This window comes from Erythrolamprus reginae, chromosome 7 (assembly GCF_031021105.1).
Source record: "Erythrolamprus reginae isolate rEryReg1 chromosome 7, rEryReg1.hap1, whole genome shotgun sequence".
NCBI lineage: Eukaryota > Metazoa > Chordata > Lepidosauria > Squamata > Dipsadidae > Erythrolamprus > Erythrolamprus reginae.
The window spans coordinates 3890557-3911450 of record NC_091956.1 but is presented as its reverse complement, the minus strand read 5'-3'; the positions used below and the strand labels follow the sequence as shown (position 1 = coordinate 3911450).

General features: G+C 44.2%; 1 protein-coding gene across 2 annotated transcripts in view; it reads left to right on the top strand.

The window, feature by feature from the left end:
- The window catches only part of PTPRA (protein tyrosine phosphatase receptor type A), a 93305-nt gene that overhangs the window by 48231 nt on the left and 24180 nt on the right, over positions 1 to 20894 (top strand). The window contains exons 3-7 of one of the 2 annotated variants that reach the window (XM_070756869.1): positions 3007 to 3085; positions 4335 to 4709; positions 5716 to 5736; positions 7819 to 7839; positions 16347 to 16431. In XM_070756869.1, coding sequence (XP_070612970.1) covers positions 3013 to 3085; positions 4335 to 4709; positions 5716 to 5736; positions 7819 to 7839; positions 16347 to 16431 — 575 coding nt within the window. In that variant the 5' untranslated portion in view covers positions 3007 to 3012. The remainder of the gene's footprint in view (positions 1 to 3006; positions 3086 to 4334; positions 4710 to 5715; positions 5737 to 7818; positions 7840 to 16346; positions 16432 to 20894) is intronic. The other variant, XM_070756870.1, reaches the window with a different exon arrangement.

The window sequence follows — 20894 nt, the reverse complement described above, 5'->3', positions numbered from 1 at the left end:
AATAAAGCAGTGGGAAAAACCCCCCTACAAAGACAGGGTTTGGAAAACATTCTTTTCAGAGAGTAACAATGAAAGAGCTTGCAAGCCGGTAAAGGCTGGGAACATCATTATTTTATTTTTATTATTTATTTATTTTATTATTTGGATTTGTATGCCGCCCCTCTCCGAAGACTCATTAGCATCTGGTTAGGGCTGGAAAGAAACTTACTCTGAGCAAATTAGAGCAATGAAAAAACCCTGAAAAATTAGAGCAATGAAAAAAGTTTTAGGGCTTGGAAAACATTCTTGGCAGAGAGTAACAATGAAAGAGCTTGCAAGCCGGTAAAAGCTGGGAACATCATTAGCATCTGGTTAGAGCTGGAAAGAAACTTACTCTGAGCAAATTAGAGCAATGAAAAAAAACTTGCAAAGACTTAGGGCTTGGAAAACATTCTTTGCAGAGAGAAACAATGAAAGAGCCTGCAAGGTAAGAGCTGGGAAGATTGTTAACAGCTGGTTAGGGCTGAAAAAAAGCTACTTTCAGAGAATAAGACACACCCTAATTATCAGCCTCTTCTTAGGAAGGAAAGAGGTGTGTCTTATACTCAGAAAGTTACGGTAATATTATTTAATGCAAGGAAAACATTCATTTAAAAGGAAGTGGACTACAGTGATCCCCCGCTCTTTGCGAGGGTTCCGTTCCAGGACCCCCCGCAACGAGCGGGTTTTCGCGAAGTAGCGCTGCGGAAGTAAAAACACCCTCTGCGCATGTGCAGAGGGTGTTTTTACTTCCGCAGCGCTAGCGAGGAGCCTAAGATTGGGGGCGGCGCGGGTGTTTTAAAACATCCCCGCCGACATGAGGGGCTCGCTAGCACACCCCCAAACCCGGGTTGGGGGTTCGGGGGTGTGCTAGCGAGCCTCCCATGTCGGCGGGGATGTTTTAAAACACCCGCGCGACTTTCCAATGAGTCCCGAAGACAAACGCGTTGTCTTCGGGACTCATTGGAAAGTCGCGCGGGTGTTTTAAAACATCCCCGCCGACATGGGAGGCTCGCTAGCACACCCCCGAGCCCCCAACCCGGGTTTGGGGGGTGCTAGGAAGCTCCCATTGTTGGCGGAGACCTTTTAAAACACTCGCGCGGCTTCCAAACCGAGTCCTGGAAGCCGCGCGAGTGTTTTAAAAGGTCTCCGCCAACAATGGGAGCTTCCTACCACCCCCCAAACCCGGGTTGGGGGCTCGGGGGGGGGTGCTAGGAAGCTCCCATTGTTGGCGGAGACCTTTTAAAACACTCGCGCGGCTTCCAAACCGAGTCCTGGAAGCCGCGCGAGTGTTTTAAAAGGTCTCCGCCAACAATGGGAGCTTCCTACCACCCCCCAAACCCGGGTTGGGGGCTCGGGGGGGGTGGTAGGAAGCTCCCATTGTTGGCGGAGACCTTTTAAAACACTCGCGCGGCTTCCAAACCGAGTCCTGGAAGCCGCGCGAGTGTTTTAAAAGGTCTCCGCCAACAATGGGAGCTTCCTACCACCCCCCAAACCCGGGTTGGGGGCTCGGGGGGGGTGCTAGGAAGCTCCCATTGTTGGCGGAGACCTTTTAAAACACTCGCGCGGCTTCCAAACCGAGTCCTGGAAGCCGCGCGAGTGTTTTAAAAGGTCTCCGCCAACAATGGGAGCTTCCTACCACCCCCCAAACCCGGGTTGGGGGCTCGGGGGGTGTGCTAGGAAGCTCCCATTGTTGGCGGAGACCTTTTAAAACACTCGCGCGGCTTCCAAACCGAGTCCTGGAAGCCGCGCGAGTGTTTTAAAAGGTCTCCGCCAACAATGGGAGCTTCCTACCACCCCCCAAACCCGGGTTGGGGGTCCGGGGGGCGCTGTCTCTCGGCGCTTTCGTGCTGAGTCCGGGAGCGAACTCGCTCCCCGACTCAGCTGGAAAGCGCCGAGAGACAGCGTGGACAGGCCCGTTCCTTGGCGCTGTCTCTCGGGGCTTTCCAGCTGAGTCGGGGAGCGAGTTCGCTCCCGGACTCAGCACGAAAGCCCCGAGTGACAGCGCCAAGGAACGGGCCTGTCCACGCTGTCTCTCGGGGCTTTCGTGCTGAGTCGGGGAGCGAGTTCGCTCCCGGACTCAGCACGAAAGCCCCGAGAGACAGCGCCAAGGAACGGGCCTGTCCACGCTGTCTCTCGGGGCTTTCGTGCTGAGTCGGGGAGCGAGTTCGCTCCCGGACTCAGCACGAAAGCCCCGAGTGACAGCGCCAAGGAACGGGCCTGTCCACGCTGTCTCTCGGCGCTTTCCAGCTGAGTCGGGGAGCGAGTTCGCTCCTGGACTCAGCTGGAAAGCGCCGAGAGACAGCGTGGACAGGCCCGTGCGGCGAGAATGAACGGCGTGGGCGGGCGAAGGGCGGGCGGCAGCGAGGAGTTTGCGTGGGCGGTGGGGAAACTCCTCGCTGACGCCAGCAAGAGGGGGAAGACCCAGGGAAGCCGCTGCCATCTACGCATGCGTGCCCGGCACGCATGCGTAGATGGTATTTTTGACTTCCGGGTTGAAAAATAGCGAAGTACCCTATTCGCAATGGTTGGGGACGCAATAAACGGGGGATCACTGTATACATTTCTTAAAGCAACCACATTTGCATGATTTAAAATGTTTTTTTTTTAAAGGTTTTCCAGTACTGTAGTAGCAAACCAGTCCTTACAGTTCCTTTTATATTAAAGATGATTTTATAACCATTGTCTTCTTTTTTATATTAAAGATGATATTATAACCATTCTTCCTTTTATATTAACAATTTTATAACCATTTTCTTCCTTTTATATTAAAGACGATTTTATAAACATTTTCTTCCTTTTATAGTAAATATGATTTTATAAACATTTTCTTCCTTTTATATTAAAGATGATTTTGTAACTGTTTCCTTTAATTTAAGACCTTGTGTTCAGTTTAATCATTGGGTGATTTCTGAGTAGCTTTAAGGTTTGGGAATTATTATTTTTTCCCTGGATCGCTAACAAAAGATTTTTATTCCTGTCTTTCAGGCCAATATGGGTATATGCTTCCTTGTTATCCTATTCAGCAGCTGCTTAACATACCTAGGTGTCGCCAATATAACTTCAGGTGAGTTACCTGTCTGTCTTGCTGGAGACTGGCTAAATGAAGATGTGACCTATACGTCTGTTCGTGACCGTTGATATGCTTTTATCTAATGACAGTACGCCTGCATTTCTACTGCGGGTAGTCCTCCACATATGACCACGTCTGAGGTCAAAAATTTATGTTGTTGATCGAGAAATTTCTTAATTGACTTTGCTCTGTTTTACGACTTTTTCTTGCCACGCTTGTTGAGTGAATTATCTTGAGGTTCTTAAACTAGGAGCAGGGTTGTTAAGTGAATTTGGTTTCCTCGTGGACTTCGCTAGTGAGAGTGCCTTCCTTCCTTCCTTCCTTCCTTCCTTCTTTCCTTCTTTCTTTCTTTCTTTCTTTCTTTCTTTCTTTCTTTCTTTCTTTCTTTCTTTCTTCTATGCTGCCCAATCTTGAAGGACTCAGGGTGGCTTACAGCAGTGTTTCCCAACCTTGACAACTTGAAGATATTTGGACTTCAACTCCCAGAATTCTCCAGCCAGCGAAGTCCAGATATCTTCTATCTATCTCCATCTATCTATCTATCTATCTATCTATCTATCTATCTATCTATCTATCTATCTATCTATCTATCTATCTATCTATCTTTATTTATCTATCTATCTCTATCTATCTATCTATCTATCCATCTATCCTATCTATCTCTATCCATTCATCCATCCGTCTGTATCTATCTCCTCTTGAACGGGATCTGCTATCAGCTGTCGGCCTTATATTTGACATCTATCTAAAGACTTAGATAGGATGACAGAATTAGATATGATGACGAGGCGGTTGAATAACCAAGTAGAAACAGAATTTTATAAAACTTGGCAGAAGGTCCATAGTTGGTGGAATAAAAGGAATGTTTAAAGATGTTAAAATAAAGAGTTTAATAATTAAATTTACTAGACAGAATATATTATATAAAGATATTATATAGAAATGTTTACTTTTCTGAATTGATCTAAACTATAATTAGTTTTTCCTTTTTGTACTAAGAAGACTTCAATACTGAGTGGAGCAACTGTAGCTCCTTTTTATGTTATGTGTTACGTTTTGTCTATTTTATGTTTGTTCGACATGTCATGTCTTTTATTTGGAAAATAATAAAAATATTTTTTTAAAAATACTTATTCCATGGCTTACGTAAAAAAAGCATTTACATGTGGCAGGAGAGAATAAGATTATCCTCAGAAAAGTAGCCTATCTTGAAAAATATCTCTTTTATTTTCGTTCTTCCTAGTCCATCCGCCGATGGAGAGTCCCTTGCCCACCACCACTTTAATGAAAACTGCCACCACGCAGGCGGCTACCGCAAAGCCGACCACGTCAATGAAGAGGCCGACCACCTCACCAGGCGTGTCACCGACCGTGGCAAAAAGCCCCCCGCCTCCAAAAGTGCCGGAAGCCACAACCACCAACGCCACCCTCACGGTGCCCGGTGTGGCTGTGGCAACGACTTCGCACAAGGCTCTGCGGCCCACGACTGGGCCCACCGCCCTTCCACCAAATGCCACAGACTCTCCTCCCAATGTCACCGCGACGGATAAAACGGTGACGACGGCGGAGGTCAATTTCACAAGTGCACTAGCGACGTCACAAGCCTTCAACACCGCAAGTATGAAATCGCTTATTACGTGTATTATATTTAATATCTATAGCTATCTTATCTGTCTGATTCCCTATCTATCTCTATATGCCTCTCTCTCTCTCTCTATCTATCTATCTACCTATCTATATATATCTATCTTCTTATCTCTACCTATCTATCTATATCTATCTATCTTCTATATCTCTCTCTGTACCTATCTATCTATCTATCTCATCTATCTTTCTTTCTTTCTATCTAACTTCTATCTCTACCTATCTATCTATATCTATCTATCTTCTATCTCTCTCTCTATCTATCTTCTATCTCTCTCTCTCTATCTATCTATCTATCTCATCTTCCTTTCTTTCTTTCTATCTATCTAACTTCTATCTCTACCTATCTATCTATATCTATCTTCTATCTCTCTCTCTACCTATCTATCTTCTCTCTCTCTCTCTTTATCTATCTATCTATCTATCTATCTCCCTCCCTCCCACCTACCGACCTACCTACCTACCTACCTACCTACCTATCTATATCTTCTATCTCTATCAAGGGAACACTGTACCTGGTTCCAGGTGCTATGAGTGGGAAATCAATGTCTACTTTACTAACGTTCTGTGGAATTGGAAGGAGAAGCCATGTTTCTTTCCATCCATCCATCTATCCCTCCTTCCCTCTCTCCATCATCTACCCACCTTCCTTCCTTCCTTCCTTCCATCCATCCATCCATCCATCCATCCATCCATCCATCCATCCATCTATCCATCTATCTATCTATCATCTATCTATCTCACTTTCAGTCTATCCATCTATGTCTGTCTGTCTATATCTATTATCTCTCTCAACTCTTAGTTTTCACCTTCCTATGCGGGGTAAAAAGCTGCATCTTATACTCTGAAAAATACGGTAGATCTTATATTTTAAATAAGGAAAATAGCTAATTTATAGAGAGCTGTAAAAGCCTGGAGAAATGGTGTTGAATTTTGGAGATCATTTACAAAGGCTCTATTTGTGTGCTTTCTATTTATAGGTGAGATCACAAGTCATACCGGTAAGCACATTTTGCTATATATTTGGGTTTTTAAAAAAGAAAAAACTTCCCTTATTGTTTGATCGAGAGATTCTTGTCCTTTAAAACTTTGTGCTTTTAAAACTCAATACAGTGGTACCTCGACTTATGAACGCCTCATCTAATGAACTTTTCGCGATACGAACCCGGTGTTTTAAGATTTTTTTGCCTCTTCTTCCAAACTATTTTCACTTTACGAACCCAAGCCGCAGCCACTGGGATGCCCCGCCTCCAGACTTCCGTTGCCAGAGAAGCACCCGTTTTTTGCGCTGCTGAGATTCCCCTGGCGCTCCCCTCGCTGGGAAACCCCACCTCCGGACTTCCGTGTTTTTGCGATGCTGCGATTTCCCTGAGGCTCCCCTCGCTGGGATTCCCGTCATTTTTGCCGGCACTGCTTTGAATCCCAGCGATGGGAGCCTCAGGGAAATCGCAGCATCGCAAAAACACGGAAGTCCGGAGGTGGGGTTTCCCAGCGGCGTAAGGCAAAAGGGGTGAGTTTTGGGCTTGCACGCATTATTCGCTTTTCCATTGATTCCTATGGGAAACATTGTTTCATCTTACAAACTTTTCACCTTACGAACCTCGTCACGGAACGAATTAAGTTTGTAAGACAAGGTACCACTGTATTATATCTTTTGACCTTGGGGCCCTTTCTTCTTCAGTATATTATATTAAAGATTACAGTGATACCTTGTCTTACAAACTTAATTGGTTCCAGGACGAGGTTCTTAAGGTGAAAAGTGTGTAAGATGAAACAATGTTTCCCATAGGAATCAATGGAAAAGCGATTAATGCGTGCACGCCCAAAATTCACCCCTTTTGCCAGCCGAAGCGCCTGTTTTTGCGCTGCTGAGATTCCCCTGAGGCTCCCCTCCATGGGAAACCCCACCTCTGGACTTCTGTTGCCAGCAAAGCACCCGTTTTTGCGCTGCTGGATTCCCCTGCTGGGATTCCCCTGCAGCATCACAAAAACCCGGAAGTCCGGAGGTGGGGTTTCCCATGGAGGGGAGCCTCAGGGGGAATCCCAGAAGCGCAAAAACGGGTGCTTTGCTGGCAACGGAAGTCCGGAGGCGGGGCATCCCAGCGGCGGCGGTGGGTTTGTAAGGTGAAAATAGTTTGTAAGAAGAGGCAAAAAAATCTTAAACCCCAGGTTTGTATCTCGAAAAGTTTGTATGACGAGGCGTTTGTAAGACGAGGTATCACGGTATATACATATTAAATTCCCTTTGTGTAAAACCAATGGAAGATATTCCAACTACTGAGATTGCTGTATTTTTTTTTTAGCAGATAAATGTGCTCCAGTTAGATAAGTAACCGATTTGCCGAGTTCCGGCAGCAACTATTTAGGCTGGAGAAAAACCCCAAGGGGTTTTAAAAGAACTTCCAGACAATATTTTACAGCAGATAATCCCGTTCCATTTAACCTGGGAGGGCGAGAAGTTTTAATTTCGTATCTACTGCGGTTTTGAGATAGCGGTGGCGGCTTACTAGGAAAAAGATCTTAAGAGTTACTGCAGGCGGTTAACACAACGGATTATGTTGCCCTTGCAACAACAACAACAAAAAGGCAGTGTAAATCTGGGCAAGAGGATCAGCCAGGAAAGACATCTAAAAACAGTGCCCCGTATTTTAATTTCAAGGAGAGCCTGACCCTTAAAAAGAAGAAATTGAATTGATGGACACGTTAACATCTAGTTTGCTGCTTTTCAAGTAAGCTCAAAAAAAAAATTTGCAAAAAAGGAAGGGTTGAATACAGGCCACTCTTACGACGACCATCAAGCCAAAATTTTTGTTAAGCGAGACATCCGTTAAAATGAAATTTTCCCAATTTTTACAATTTTTCTTGCTGCACTTAAATTATCAATTACCCCTTTTGCATTTAAGCATTACGTCACACCTCTACAAATAAGAGAAAAGCTGAATTAGCAAATTGCTGCTTTTTGGGCAGCATATAAATCACTTAAATCAAATCAAATTAAATTAAATTAATCCTGGTTTGATTAGCTAAGCATTTTAGGTAGGAATTTATTCTAACTTTTTCTATTTCTTTTTGAATTTATTCAGCTGAGTCAGATCCTCGGCGAGGTAAGCTCATATATATATTATTATTTTCCGCAATTTCCATATATATATATCAATACATATACCTTAAGAATGTGTCAATAATACACATATTTTCCAAACAATCAGAATTCGACCGTCTATTTTAACACCTTGCCTTGCTGTTATTGATCGGTCTGTTTCTTTATTTTCTACACCTTCCCTTTTCTCTACCTCCTCTTTATTTCTTACTCCTTCTCTCCCCCTTCCTACCTCCTTCTCATCCTTTCCTTCCCTCCTTCCTTTTTACTTCCTCTTCCTCCTTCTAAACCCTTCCCTGATTGGTTTTAGAAACAGATAGATAGATAGATAGATAGATAGATAGATAGATAGATAGATAGATAGATAGATAAATAAATAGATGGAAAGATAGATGGAAAGATAGATGATTGATAGATAGATAGATGATAAATAGATAGATGGATGGATAGATAGATAGATAGATAGATAGATAGATAGAGATACTGTAGATAGAGGTAGATAGATAGATTGATGGATAGATGGATAGATGGATAGATAGATAGATAGATAGATAGATAGATAGATAGATAGATAGATAGATAGATAGATAGATAGATAGATAGATAGATGGAAAGATAGATGGAAAGATAGATGGAAAGATAGATGGAAAGATAGATGATAGATAGATAGATAGATAGATGATTGATAGATAGATAGATGATAGATAGATTGATGGATAGATGGATAGATAGATAGATAGATAGATAGATAGATAGATGGAAAGATAGATGGAAAGATAGATGGAAAGATAGATGGAAAGATAGATGATAGATAGATAGATAGATAGATAGATGATTGATAGATAGATAGATGATAGATGGATGGATAGATAGATAGATAGATAGATAGATAGATAGATAGATAGATAGATAGATAGATAGATAGATAGATAAAGATAGACAGACAGATAGACAGATAGAAGATTGTCAGCAGAAAAAGACCTCCTGGTCCATCTAGCCTGCCCTTACACTATTATTTCCTGTATTTTACCTTAGGATGGATGGATGTTTTTTCTTCTTCTTTTTCTTTTTGTATTTTGTAAATGCATGTTTGTTTATATTTTGTTATGTTTTTAAAGAATTTAAATAAAAACTATTTTCAAATTTTAAAAAGGGTGGATGGATGTTTATCCCATGTCACCGTTAATTAGTGACTTTTAATTATTAGATTTGTTATATGTTGTTTTATTATTGTTGTGAGCCGCCCCGAGTCTCCGGAGAGGGGCGGCATACAAATCTAATAAATAATAATAATAATAATAATAATAAAATAATAATTTAATAATAATAATAATTCTAATACATATTACATTTAACAGACCAATAGCATTTTCCCACCCTTCTTTGGATTGTCAACATCGCTTTTAAACTTCTTATTGTTTTAACATCATATCTATATTGTTAACTCTTTATTTTAGGTATATATGTTATTAATTCAATGCTACCTCCTTGATCAAATTCTGTCATCTTGAGTTTCAACCATAGACGATTGAGGGCAGAAAAAGATCTCCTGGTCCATCTAGTCTGCCCTTATACTATTTCCTGTATTATAATCTTAGGATGGATCTATGTTTATCCCAGGCATGTTTACATTCAGTTCCTGTGGATTGACCAACCACGTCTGCCGGAAGTTTGTTCCAAGTATCTACTGCTCTTTCAGTCGAATAATATTTTCTCACGTTGGTTCTGATCTTTCCTGCAACTAACTTCAGATTGTGCCCCCTTGTTCTTGTGTTTACTTTCCTATTAAAAACACTTCCCTCCTGAACCTTAGTTTAACCTTATTTAACCTTGTTTAGCCACTACTGCCCTTTGTTCCCTAGTCCAGTTTTTCCCTTTTATTTTTCGTTTCTCTTCTTTCCCAGTTAAAAACTTTAACCCCTGGGTCAGGGAGCAGAAAGCAGGGGTTTCCAACTGGTTTATTCTATCTATCTATCTATCTATCTATCTATCTATCTATCTATCTATCTATCTATCTATCTATCTATCTATCTATCCTATCTATCTATCTATCCTATCTATCCTATCTATCTATCTATCTATCTATCTATCTATCTATCTATCTATCTATCTATCTATCTATCTTTCTATCTATCTTTCTATCTATCTATCTATCTATCTATCTATCTATCTTTCTATCTATCTATCTATCTATCTATCTATCTATCTATCTATCTATCTATCTATCTATCTATCTATCTATCTATCTATCTATTAAACAGTAATAGAAAAATGATGTACAATACAAATCTAATAATTAAAACTAAAAACCCATAATTTAAAAAACATGCACACAACATACCATACATAAGCAATATAGGCCTGGGAAAGTTATCTCAGTCCCCCCATGCCTGGCGGCAGAGGTGGGTTTTAAGGAGTTTACAAAAGGCAAGGAGGGTGGGGGCAGTTCTAATCTCAGGGGGGAGCTGGTTCCAGAGGGCCGGGGCCACCACAGAGAAGGCTCTTCCCAAGGACCTGCCAAATGATATTGTTTAGTCGATGGGACCCAGAGAAGACCCACTCTATGGGACCTAGCTGGTCACTGGGATTCATGCGGCAGAAGGCGGTCCCAGAGATATTCTGGTCCGATGCCATGACGGGCTTTATAGGTCGTAACCAACACTTTGAATTGTGAACGGAAATTGATCGGCAGCCAATGCAGACTGCGGAGTGTTGGTGTGACATGGACATACCTAGGGAAGCCCATGATTGCTCTCCCCTGGTTGGTTGGTTTCTTGCCTGCTTCGGTGTTCTTCCCCTCCCCTCCTCTCCCCTTCCCTCCCTTCTTACTACAGAGGTCACAGGGCAAGGTCCAAACCCCCTCACAGCTTTCCAAGCCAGCCCACAGTTCATTTGCAAACCTGTTGCATACTTCCAACCGAGCCCTTTGTAAGGGCTCCAGGATTGCAAAAGAATCATTTATGCTTTGCCTTCCGCCACCCCCACCACCCTTTTTCTTTCTAATTGGGGAAGAAGGTTTTGTGCAAAAACACCAAACCAAACCACACACACACACAGAGAAAAAGCCTGATCTCAGCTGCTCCAAGCCATGCTGGGAACAATTTTATTGTCAGCAGTATAAATATCGTCTGGCCTTGAATCTAAATGTTCTGGGGGGTTTTGTTTTTTGTTTTGTTTTAATTTATTTATTTATTTATTTTTTATTATTTGGATTTGTATGCCGCCCCTCTCCGAAGACTCGGGGCGGCTCACAACAAGTGAAAAACAATCCAATACAATCCAATTAATTAAAATATTATGAGTTTAAGAAAATCCCCTATACTAACATACACACATACAGGCATACCATATATAACTTCAACGTGCCCAGGGGAGATGTTTAGTTTCCCCATGCCTGACGGCAAAGGTGGGTTTTGAGGAGTTTACGGAAGGCAGGAAGAGTAGGGGCAGTTCTGATCTCCGGGGGGAGTTGGTTCCAGAGGGCCGGTGCCGCCACAGAGAAGGCTCTCCCCCTGGGGCCCGCCAACCGGCATTGTTTAGTTGACGGGACCCGGAGGAGGCCCACTCTGTGGGACTGAATCGGTCGCTGGGATTCGTGCGGCAGAAGGCGGTCTCGGAGATATTCTGGTCCAGTGCCATGAAGGGCTTTAAAGGTCATAACCAACACTTTGAATTGTGACCGGAAACTGATCGGCAGCCAATGCAGACTGCGGAGTGATGGAGAAACATGGGCATACCTGGGTAAGCCCATGACTGCTCTCGCAGCTGCATTCTGCACGATCTGAAGTTTCCGAACACTTTTCAAAGGTAGCCCCATGTAGAGAGCATTACAGTAGTCGAACCTCGAGGTGATGAGGGCATGAGTGACTGTGAGTAATGAGTCCCGGTCCAGATAGGGCCGCAACTGGTGCACCAGGCGAACCTGGGCAAACGCCCCCCTCGCCACAGCTGAAAGGTGGTTCTCTAATGTGAGCTGTGGATCGAGGAGGACGCCCAAGTTGCGGACCCTCTCTGAGGGGGTCAATGATTCCCCCCCCCAGGGTAATGGACGGACAGATGGGATTGTCCTTGGGAGGCAAAACCCACAGCCACTCCGTCTTATCCGGGTTGAGCTTGAGTCTGTTGACACCCATCCAGGCCCCAACAGCCTCCAGGCACCGGCACATCACTTCCACCGCTTCGTTGACTGGGCATGGGGTGGAGATGTAAAGCTGGGTATCATCGGCATATTGATGATACCTCACCCCATGTCCTTGGATGATCTCACCCAGCGGTTTCATGTAGATGTTAAATAGCAAGAGGGAGAGGACCGACCCCTGAGGCACCCCACAAGGGAGAGACCTCGGAGTCGACCTCTGACCCCCCACTAACACCGACTGCGACCGGCCAGAGAGGTAGGAGGAGAACCACTGAAGCACAGTGCCTCCCACCCCCAACCCCTCCAACCGGTGCAGAAGGATACCATGGTCGATGGTATCGAAAGCCGCTGAGAGATCGAGGAGCACCAGGACAGAGGATAAACCCCTGTCCCGGGCCCGCCAGAGATCATCCATCAACGCGACCAAAGCGGTTTCTGTGCTGTAACCGGGCCTGAAGCCCGACTGCTGGGGACCTAGATAATCGGCTTCTTCCAAGGACCGCTGGAGCTGGAGTGCCACCACCTTCTCGACAACCTTCCCCATGAAGGGAAGGTTGGAGACTGGACGATAGTTGTTGAGTACTGCTGGGTCCAGGGAAGGCTTCTTGAGGAGGGGGCGCACAAGCGCTTCTTTATAGAGTGATGGAAAAACTCCCCTCCCCAAGGAAGCGTTGGTAATCTCCTGGGCCCAGCTCCGTGTCACCTCCCTGCTGGCCGAGACCAACCAGGAGGGACACGGATCCAGTAAACAGGTGGCAGAACTCACAGCTCCAATGGCCTTGTCCACTTCATCAGGTGTCACCAGATCAAACTCTTCCCAGACAGGTGGACAAGTACGTGCCCCAGTCACCTCGACTGACTCGTTGTCAGTCGACTCTGTTTTACAATTGGAGTCGAGGTCGGCCCGGATCTGAGCGACTTTATCAGCGAAAAACGTGTTAAACTCCTCGGCACTACTCTGCAAGGGCTCCCCAACTCCCCCCTGGTTAAGAAGGGAGCGGGTCACCCTAAACAGAGCGGCCGGGCGGGATTCCGCTGATGCAATCAAGGCGGCATGGTACGCGCATCTTGCCGCCTTGAGCGCCACTTTGTAAGTCTTAATAAAAGCTCTTACAAGTGTTCGATCAGATTCAGACCTACTCTTCCTCCATCGCTTCTCTAGACGTCTCTTTTGGCGTTTCAACTCCCGGAGCTCCTCGTTGAACCATGGGGCTCTACGGGGTCTAGCGCCACGGAGAGGTCGCAAAGGCGCAATCCGGTCGAGAGCCTCCGCAGCAGCCGTATTCCAGGCCTCCGCAAGAGACTCCACCGAACTGTGGATGAGTGCCTCTGGAATAACCCCAAGCGCCGTCTGGAAACCCTCTGGATCCATTAGGCGTCTGGGGCGGAACATCTTCATTGGTTCCGCCTCCCTGCGGGGAAGGATTGGAGCCAGGAAGTCAAGCCTTAGTAGAAAATGGTCTGACCATGACAAAGGCACTGCTTCTAAGCCCCTTAGTCTCAGACCATTGCTCAATTGCTCGGAAAGGAATACCATGTCAGGTGCGTGCCCCCCCTCATGAGTCGGACCCCGTACTACTTGAGTCAGGTCCATGGCTGTCATGGTGGCCATGAACTCCTGTGCCAACCCCAAGGTTTCGCCGAGTGACGGCAGGTTGAAGTCCCCCAAGACAATAAGTCTGGGGAACTCCACCGCCAACCCGGCTACCTCCTCGAGTAGCACAGGCAGGGCTTTTGACACGCAGCTGGGAGGCAGGTACGTGAGAAATAAGCCCACCTGAACCCCTAAGTCCAACCTCATAAAGAGTGACTCGCAACCCGCAATTTCCGGAGCAATGAGTCCACGTAGGCAAAGGCTCTCCCTGGCTATAATAGCCACTCCTCCCCCCCTTCCCTGGGGTCGAGGTTGATGCCATATCTGAAACCCAGCTGGGCAAATTTCAGAGAGAGGAACACCTCCCTCTGGGCCCAGCCAGGTTTCAGTGATACATGCCAGGTCGGCCTCCTCATCCAGGATCAAATCCCGGATGAGGAGAGCTTTATTTACCACCGACCTGGCATTAAGCAGCAGCAACCTGAGTCCAGGGCCAGAGTTACACTCATCACCAGTACCCAGGATTGGGCTCACAGAGTTGGAACAAGGGACCGTTATTAAGCAACGGTCCCTCGTTCCCCTGGAACGGCTAACTCCGTGGCCCCCGCCATATCTGCCTCTCCCCAGCAACACTGAAATATTCCGACCCTCTGCCACCCCAGAGATCGGTGTCCCTCCCTCCCCTGTCTCCCGGGCGTCAGGTGGGCCAAATCTGTCATTCGCACTACTGTCAATCAACTCATCCATACCATATCCCCACCCACCCCGACCCCCCCAATCATACCAATCATTCCATTCATACCCACACGTATATGTACCCCAGTCACCCATTATATAAAACCCCAATTATGTTAAAAAAGCAATTAAATTGATAGCAGTATAAAAATAGCAATTAAGAACGATATTAATATTAAAAACACTATTAAAACTAACTAAAAATAACAATAAAAATACAAACATAGGTAATAATGAATAATTCAATTCGATTAGGAAATACGGTCAGCAGCAACTAATAAAAGTGCTAAGTTCTCAAAGTGCCAAGTTTCCCAAAATGTCAAGTTTTTCAAAGTGCCAAGTTTTTCAAAGTGCCAAGTTCCTCAAAAGTGCCAATTTTCTCAAAGTGCCAAGTTCTCAGGGGCAGAGGTTATTCAAAAGTCAAGGATCATTCAGCATCTCTCTCCCTCCCCCCCAGACTAGGGAGGGGGGCATCCATGTCTGTAAAACTCTCCCACCATCAGACCTTGATCTACCAGTCCTCCTCCCTTGGTCTCCTTTCAATCTCCTCTCTCCTATCGCAATGGTCGGTCCTCCGTCCGCCAGGTCTCCTCCAGCGCCGAGCGCACCCACCGCACAGCTGCTCGGCGTCTTGGTCTGCCTGGCTGTCAAGTTCACTCGCTCCACAGGGGCCGCCATCTTCCGAGCCCTAGCTGATCGAGGCTCCCAGCTCTTAACTCTCCCACGGCAAAACCAAGGAGAGGACGCACACACAGGAACCGGACACCGAGAGGGGGATCCCAGTTTCAAACTTGGAACAATTCCCCGTATTTCCCTGAATTTATTCAGAGAGTAAAATGGGTCAAAACACCAAAACTCTGGAAACGCAGCTCAACATTTGAAGGGCTTTTTGATGATGGAAAATTTAAATATGTTAAAGAATAACATTTAAAATTTACATTTAAACACGTTAAAGGGTTAAATAAGGTTCAGGAGGGAAGTGTTTTTAATAGGAAAGTGAACATAAGAACAAGGGGGCACAATCTGAGGTGGGTTGGGGGAAAGATCAGAAGCAACGTGACAAAATATTTTATTGAAAGAGTAGTAGATGCTTGGAAAAAACTTCCAGCACACGTGGTTGGTAAATCCATAGTAAATGAATTTAAACATGCCTGGGATAATCTATCTATCTATCTATCTATCTATCTATCTATCTATCTATCTATCTATCTATCTATCTATCTATCTATCTATCTATCTATCTATCTATCTATCTACCTACCTACCTACATACATACATACATACATACATACATACCTAATCTGTCTGTCTGTCTGTCTGTCTGTCTGTCTGTCTATCTATCTATCTATCAGCCAAATACCACTCACACATCACGAAATCTCCAGAACTGTAAAACAAAATTGAAGCTTAGCCCATATGTTCCTTTTGGCTTCTAGATGCTCACTAAGAAATTATTTTTCCGAAATGACCATCAGATCTTTTTAACCATCAGTATTTTTTATACAGTATTATATTATGTGAACACCCTCTGACGCTAAGGAGTTAGACGTTCTGATGTGGGCGTGGCCAGCAAGTGACTCATCCGGCCTGCACGCTGGGTGTCTAGGCATTCTACTCCCCCTCCCCACCTGAAAAGAACTCTGTTCCAATTGCCAGTTGCGTTATATTAATACGCTCTGATGCTGCCCCTTTGCTAAACTGGGTATGGGCATGGCCAGCACGTGACTCATCCAGCCTGCGCACTGGGAGTTTAGACATTCTACTCCCTCTCCCCACCTGAAAAGAACTTGGCATTTATTTATGACAGTTGCAACATCCCGGCATAATCTATCTATCTAGAATTTAAACATGCCTGGGATAAACATAGATCCGTCCTAAGATAAAATACAGGAAATAATATGAGAGTAGACTAGATGGACCGCGAGGTCTTTTTCTGCCGTCAATCTTCTATGTTTCCATTTTTCCATAAAGTGGTATGAATACTTCATAGGATCTTGATTCCACCCCTCTGTTAATGCGGCCTTTTCTCTCTCTTCTTTGCAGATGAAACCCCCATCATCGCTGTAATGGTGGCCCTCTCCTCCTTGCTTGTCATAGTATTTATTATTATTGTCCTCTACATGTTAAGGTGAGTGATCTTCTCCTCTTCGCCTTTGCCTTATCATTGCACTAGCGCCATTTCCTCCTAGGGCTGCGGGGGACGATTGAAAGGTTACACAACAATCTAATCTAAAACAAGAGGTCTTCAGACTTGGCAACTTTTAAGACTTGCGGACTTAAATTCTATAGACCTACTATAGAATTATGATGATGATGATGATGATGATGTTGTTGTTGTTGTTTGGCGGGACCCAGGGGAAGAGCCTTCTCTGTGGCGGCCCCGGCCCTCTGGAATCAGCTCCCCCCAGAGATTAGGACTGCCCCCACCCTCCTTGCCTTTTGCAAACTTTTGAAAATTCATCTATGTCGCCAGGCAGGGAGGAATTGATATATCCTTAGCTGCCTTTGATTTTATGGTGTGTTTGGGCTGTATGACTGTTTTTAATAGGGGTTTTTAAAAGACTGATTTAACATTGGATTTCTATATGATGTTTTATTGTTGTGAGCCGCTATGAGTCCTCGGAGAGGGGTGGCATACAAATCTAATAAATTATTGTTGTTGTTGTTGTTGTTGTTGTTGTTGTTGTTGTTGTTATTATTATTATTATTATTATTATGACAATACAACACAGCAAACAAGATCACTATGCTGGATTTCGTATTTCATCACCAGTCGGGCGCTTCCCAAGCTCCTAGGACTGCGTGATGTAGTGGCGAATTATGTGTGCCGATCCCAGTAAAGCGGCCTTTTGCAATTGACAGATGGAGATTTTGTCAATTCCGATGGTTTTCAAATGTCCGCTGAGATCCTTTGGCCCTGCGCCCAGCGTGCCAAGTACCACTGGGGCCACTTTCACAGGCTTATGCCAGAGTCGTTGCAGCTCGATTTTTAGATCTTCGTATTTCACTAATTTCTCTAGCTGCTTCTCCTCAATTCTGCTGTCTCCTGGGATTGCGATGTCGATGATCCATACTTTCTTTTTCTCCACAATCACAATGTCTGGTGTGTTATGCTTCAGAATTCGGTCAGTCTGAAGTCGGAAGTCCCACAGTAGTTTTGCTTGCTCATTTTCGACCACTTTTTCGGGCTTATGATCCCACCAGTTCTTTGCCACTGGGAAATGGTAGTTCCGGCACAAGTTCCAGTGGATCATTTGTGCCACAGAATCATGTCTATGCTTGTAGTCTGTCTGTGCGATCTTTTTGCAGCAGCTGAGTATGTGATCGATTGTTTCATCTGTTTCTTTACAGAGTTTTTAATATTATTATTATTATTATTATTATTATTATTATTATTATTATTATTACTACTATTAGTCGAGGACTGTCTATTTATGGCTGTAATTGTGAGATCAATTATTCCCAAAAGTCGAGAACTACTTTTAGTTGGTTTACGGTCATACTACCACTGGGACCACTTTCACGGGCTTATGCCAGAGTCGTTGCAGCTCGATTTTTAGGTCTTCGTATTTCACTAATCTCTCTAGCTGCTTCTCCTCAATTCTGCTGTCTCCTGGGATTGCGATGTCGATGATCCATACTTTCTTTTTCTCCACAATCACAATGTCTGGTGTGTTATGCTTCAGAATTCGGTCAGTCTGAAGTCGGAAGTCCCACAGTAGTTTTGCTTGCTCATTTTCGACCACTTTTTCGGGCTTATGATCCCACCAGTTCTTTGCCACTGGGAAATGGTAGTTCCGGCACAAGTTCCAGTGGATCATTTGTGCCACAGAATCATGTCTATGCTTGTAGTCTGTCTGTGCGATCTTTTTGCAGCAGCTGAGTATGTGATCGATTGTTTCATCTGTTTCTTTACAGAGTTTTTAATATTATTATTATTATTATTATTATTATTATTATTATTATTATTATTACTACTATTAGTCGAGGACTGTCTATTTATGGCTGTAATTGTGAGATCAATTATTCCCAAAAGTCGAGAACTACTTTTAGTTGGTTTACGGTCATACTACCACTGGGACCACTTTCATGGGCTTATGCCAGAGTCGTTGCAGCTCGATTTTTAGATCTTCGTATTTCACTAATTTCTCTAGCTGCTTCTCCTCAATTCTGCTGTCCCCTGGGATTGCGATGTCGATGATCCATACTTTCCAATGTCTGGTGTGTTATGCTTCATTATTACTACTACTATTATTATTATTATTATTATTATTATTATTATTATTATTATTATTATTATTATTATTAAACTCCCAGAATTCACAAGTCTTAAAGTTGCTAGGTTTGGTGACCCCTATTCTAGAGTCTAAACATTGGCAAGATAACACTGCAATAGCACCAGTCACCTTTAGAATAGAATAGAGTAGAGTAGAGTAGAGTAGAGTAGAATAGAATAGAATTTTATTGGCCAAGTGTGATTGGACACACAAGGAATTTGTCTTGGTGCAGATGCTCTCTTTAACGGTGAGAAAACTGTCCCTCTGCGGTAGTTTCGTTTCTCAAACAAACGAGGCCTCGAATCGAACCTGCCCACACCGGTTTTACACACACATACACACAGAGAGAGAGAAAAAAAGGTATCCACCCTTCCTGTCAATGGGTGGTTTCGTTCTGTTGCCAGTTTTTTTTTTGTTTTTTTTAAATCCAGCTTTTGGTGCATGGATAATTTTAGATGACAGCAAACCATCCCTTGAATTCGTTTCCTGGTTCGAGGGGGGGAACCTTTTTTTTAATTCCTGGATTCTGGTGTCCTTCGCAAGCTATTTTCAAATCTCCTCCTCCCCTCCCGTCACACATCTGCAAAATGGCCAGGGACCTTTGTCCCCGGTGACTTCAACCTTATTTTGGGAGCCGAAAAATGTGGGAGAGACGAGAGAGCGCGAGGATAAGACTACATTTCTTTGCATTAAAAAAAAAAAAAAACCCCACCGAAACCAGACTCTAAGGAATCACAGACAAGTAAAGGCTTGTTTGGGCGGGTCCCAGGGGAAGAGCCTTCTCTGTGGCGGCCCCGACCTTCTGGAGCCAGCTCCCCCCTGAGATTAGAACTTCCCCCACCCTCCTTGCCTTTCGTAAACTCCTTAAAACCCACCTCTGTCGTCACGCATGGGGGAACTGAGATAACTTCCCTAGGCCTATACTGTTTATGTATGGTATGTTGTGTGCATGTTTTTTTAAATTATGGGTTTTTAGCTTCTTAATTATTGAATTTGTATTGTATAACAGCAATTTCTGTTGCTGTGAGCCGCCCCGAGTCTGCGGAGAGGGGCGGCATACAAATTTAATTAATAATAATAATAATAATAATAATAATAATAATAATAATAATAATACTACGGTTCGTCGCAGCCAGCCAGATGTTCAGAATGGATTTGGTATTTGCATCTACCTCTGGAGTCCCTTCCCAAAAACGTGGGAAGAGCAGAGATGTTGATGTTTGGTGGCGTTAAGAACTAGCGTGGCGGGGTGAAAAGGTTTCCCAAGCGAAGTGGAAATTACACCTGGAGAAAAGGATGGGTTATTAGGCAGATGCTTAGGCTGGATTCGGCATCCTTCGCCACCTCTGGCGTCCTTCCCAAGGAACCGGGGACAGGCAAAAGAGGGTAGATGCTTGATGGCAGCTGTTCCGAGCGATCTGGCCATGTTGAATATACCTCCGCTGAATGTGACTCCGTATTGGGGACAGGAAGGGCATTTGGCCAGTAAACACTCAGTTACCCGGTAGGCGGTAGGGAAAGCAAGTAGGATGCTTGGCTGCATAGCTAGGGGTATCACAAGCAGGAAGAGGGAGATTGCGATCCCGCTGTGTAGAGCAGTGATTTTCAAACTTTTTTGAGCCGCGGCACATTTTTTACATTTGCAAAATCCTGGGGCACACCACCAACCAAAATGACACTCTAAGACAGTACATATTATACATATTATCACCCCTTGTGTGTGTGTGTATAACACACTCTTGAACCATTTCCCAAAACAGGTGAGGGCTGGGTTTTTTTTCTCATATGCTTTAAATCAAGAGTCACTTCTCTCTTTTGTTTCTTTTTCCTTTCATTCTCTGCCTCAGTCATTTTCTCACTTCTCTTTTTTTCTACCCTTTTTTCTCTGATTTCTCCTTCCCTTCCTCTCCTTCTCTCTCTCTTTCTTTCTTTCTTTCTTTCACTCACTCTTTCTCTCTCTTTTTTTCTTTCTTTCTTTCTTTCTTTCTCTCTCTCTCTCTAGCTTTCTTTCTCTTTCTCTCTTTCTCTCTTGCTTTCTTTCTCTTTCTCTCTGTCTCTTGCTTTCTTTCTTTCTCTTTCTCTCTCCCCCTCTCTCTCTTGCTTGCTTTTCCTCTCTTGCTTTCTCTCTCTCACTCTCTATTTCTCTCTCCCCTCTCGCGGCACACCTGACCATGTTCCGCGGCACACTGGTTGAAAAACACTGGTATAGAGCGCTGGTGAGACCACACTTGGAATAATACTGTGTCCAGTTCTGGAGACCTCACCTACAAAAAGAGATGGATAAAATTAACGTGTAAAATTAAAGTAACGTGAG